The following is a 2,500-nucleotide window of genomic DNA, read 5'->3' on the forward strand; positions in this document are numbered from 1 at the left end:
TCTCTCTCTCTCTCTCTCTCTACCTCTCTCTTTCTCTCTCTCTCTCTCTCTCTCTCTCTCTCTCCCCGTCTGTCTCCTCTCCCTCTGTCTCTCTCTCTCCCTGTCTCCCCCCCCCCCCCCTCTCTCTCTCTCTCTCTCTCTCTCTCTCTCTCTCTCTCTCTCTCTCTCTCTCTCTCCCCGTCTCTCTCTCGTTATCTCTCTCTCTCTCACTCTCTTCTTTTATAGGAAGAGTAAGAAGGAGTTTGAGATGATGTTGGGGTATTAATGGCGAGAACATATACTGCGGATGAAGCATGTTTGATGAGATTTCTTTCATGATTGTTTGTAATTGCTAATAACAATAATATTTATATAAAAGATATGAGGATGACAATAGAAATCATAATAATGATGGTAATGATCCCATTGATAGTAATGATACTACTACTACCACTAAAACTAAAGATGATGATGATGACTACAATTATAACAATAATGATAAAAGATGAAAAAAAAACAATAATGACAATGATGATAGAAATAATAATAGTGTTGACAATGATAATGATAACAATAATAATAATATGATTAATAATGATAGTAGTAGTAGTAGTAGCAGAAATAATAATAATATATGAATTAATAATAATGGTAATAATAATAATATCAATAATAATGATAATGATGATGATGGCAATAATAATAATAACAATATTAATAATAACAGTAATGGTAACAATAATAACAGTGATTATAATCATAACAACAATGGTAATAATAATGATAATAATAATAATAATCCATTTATTTTTCATCTCCTCTCCTTGCATTCTTCTTCATTCTTCTCACATCATATCAAAACCCATCCAACAAATAAACAAAACAATAAATAATGATCCAGAAAGGCGAAAAAAAAAAAATGAAATAAACGAAAGCATCATTAACTAAATAAAAACAACACTTACGGTAAGCGTGTAAGAGCTCGAATGGCGGTTCACGTGCATTTGCGTCCAGGCTCCGTGGTCTTTGCGGTAGTACAGCGTGTAGCCCGTGATGGGAGCGCCGCCGTTGTCGCCTTGCTTCCACTGGACGAGGACGCTGCGCTCGGACAGGGAAGAGGCCAGCACGAGGGGCGCGGTTGGAGCCACTGGGAAGGGGAGGAAGAGGGGGCAGTGGTAAGATTGGGTTTATTAGGGTTCTTGAATCTTTTGTCTGTATATACATTTTGTCTTCCTTTTTTTTTTTTTTTCAAAAGGAGAAACAATTTGGATTGGCAGGTGGATAGATGGAGAGAGAGAGAGAGAGAGAGAGAGAGAGAGAGAGAGAGAGAGAGAGAGAGAGAGAGAGAGAAAGAAATAGAGAGAGAGAGAGAGAAATAGAGAGAGAGAGAGAGAAATAGAGAGAGAGAGAGAGAGAGAGAGAGAGAGAGAGAGAGAGAGAGAGAGAGAGAGAGAGAGAGAGAGAGAGAGCGAGAGAGAGAGAGAGAGATAAGTCTTGCTTTCAAACGCCGACCCTCCTCCACCCAGCACTAACACAGCCCGGGCAACCTACCAAGGACGGTGAGGGAATACGTGATGTGGTCCGTGCCGTGTTCGTTGGTGACCGAGCACGTGTAGTTTCCCGAGTCCAGCCTCTGCGCTTCCTGCACCACCAGGCCGCCGTCGCCCTTCACCATGCGCCCCTCGCTGCCGACGGGCCGCCCTTGGTACTTCCAGACCAGGTGCGGGCGCGGCTGCCCTACGTGGCCGCAGGGGAGGGTCACGTCACGCCCACGCTCCGCCCGGATGGAGGCGGAGTGGGAGTAGATGGCGGCGGGGACCGTGTTCGTGATGGTGACGCGGGTGGCGCCAGGAGGCCCCTCGCCCACGCGCGTCGACGCCACCACCTCCACCTCCACCAGGCTGCCCAGGACGTTGTCCACCTGCAGGGGCGTCAGCGGAGGGAGAGAGGGAGACCGCAAGGGATTTAGATATTTGCAAGTCACTGAAGTACCTGTTTTAATTTGCTTGAGGACGCATATATATTATTGTAATAGTCTTAATTTTCTTGAAGGGCTCTTTTTATCACTACGAGCCCAAACGCAAACTATTGTTCTGTATACAACACATGAAAAAAATAGCTCGTTACGTCATTCATATTGATGAAGTACAAGGAAAAACTGATTTATTAACGTTCACGAAAATACCTACGTCTTTTCCCTAAATCTTAACCAGAAAAACTAAAAATTAGACATCAACTCCCTTTCGGAGGCAGAAAAATGGACAATAATAATAATGACCTTACCTGCACCCACGTCACACTGCCAGCGACCGTGATGATCCCTTCACGCCCGTGTCCGCCGCCCATACGTGCGCCCACGACCCTCCAAGTAACCGTATAGGAGACAATCCGCCCACCAGGCCTTATCGGCGGCGCCCACGACACGATGAAGGCACCAGGTCCTGACACCACGCCCCTGACGCTACCAGGTCGACCGGGAACTTGGGGGGAGGAATGAAGGGCGTGGATTTAATACGTGACT

The 2,500-nt window shown here is 45.3% G+C and overlaps 1 protein-coding gene across 1 annotated transcript in view; it reads right to left on the reverse strand.

The window, feature by feature from the left end:
* LOC125040006 (Down syndrome cell adhesion molecule-like protein Dscam2) overlaps positions 1-2,500 on the reverse strand; it is a 54,623-nt gene that overhangs the window by 23,581 nt on the left and 28,542 nt on the right. The window contains exons 16-18 of the mRNA XM_047634414.1: positions 2,263-2,459; positions 1,531-1,900; positions 945-1,126 (exon numbers count right to left, since the gene is read on the reverse strand). Of these exons, the coding sequence (XP_047490370.1) occupies positions 945-1,126; positions 1,531-1,900; positions 2,263-2,459 (749 nt within the window). The remainder of the gene's footprint in view (positions 1-944; positions 1,127-1,530; positions 1,901-2,262; positions 2,460-2,500) is intronic.

The sequence above is a fragment of the Penaeus chinensis genome, chromosome 28 (genome assembly GCF_019202785.1).
Source record: "Penaeus chinensis breed Huanghai No. 1 chromosome 28, ASM1920278v2, whole genome shotgun sequence".
Lineage (NCBI taxonomy): Eukaryota > Metazoa > Arthropoda > Malacostraca > Decapoda > Penaeidae > Penaeus > Penaeus chinensis.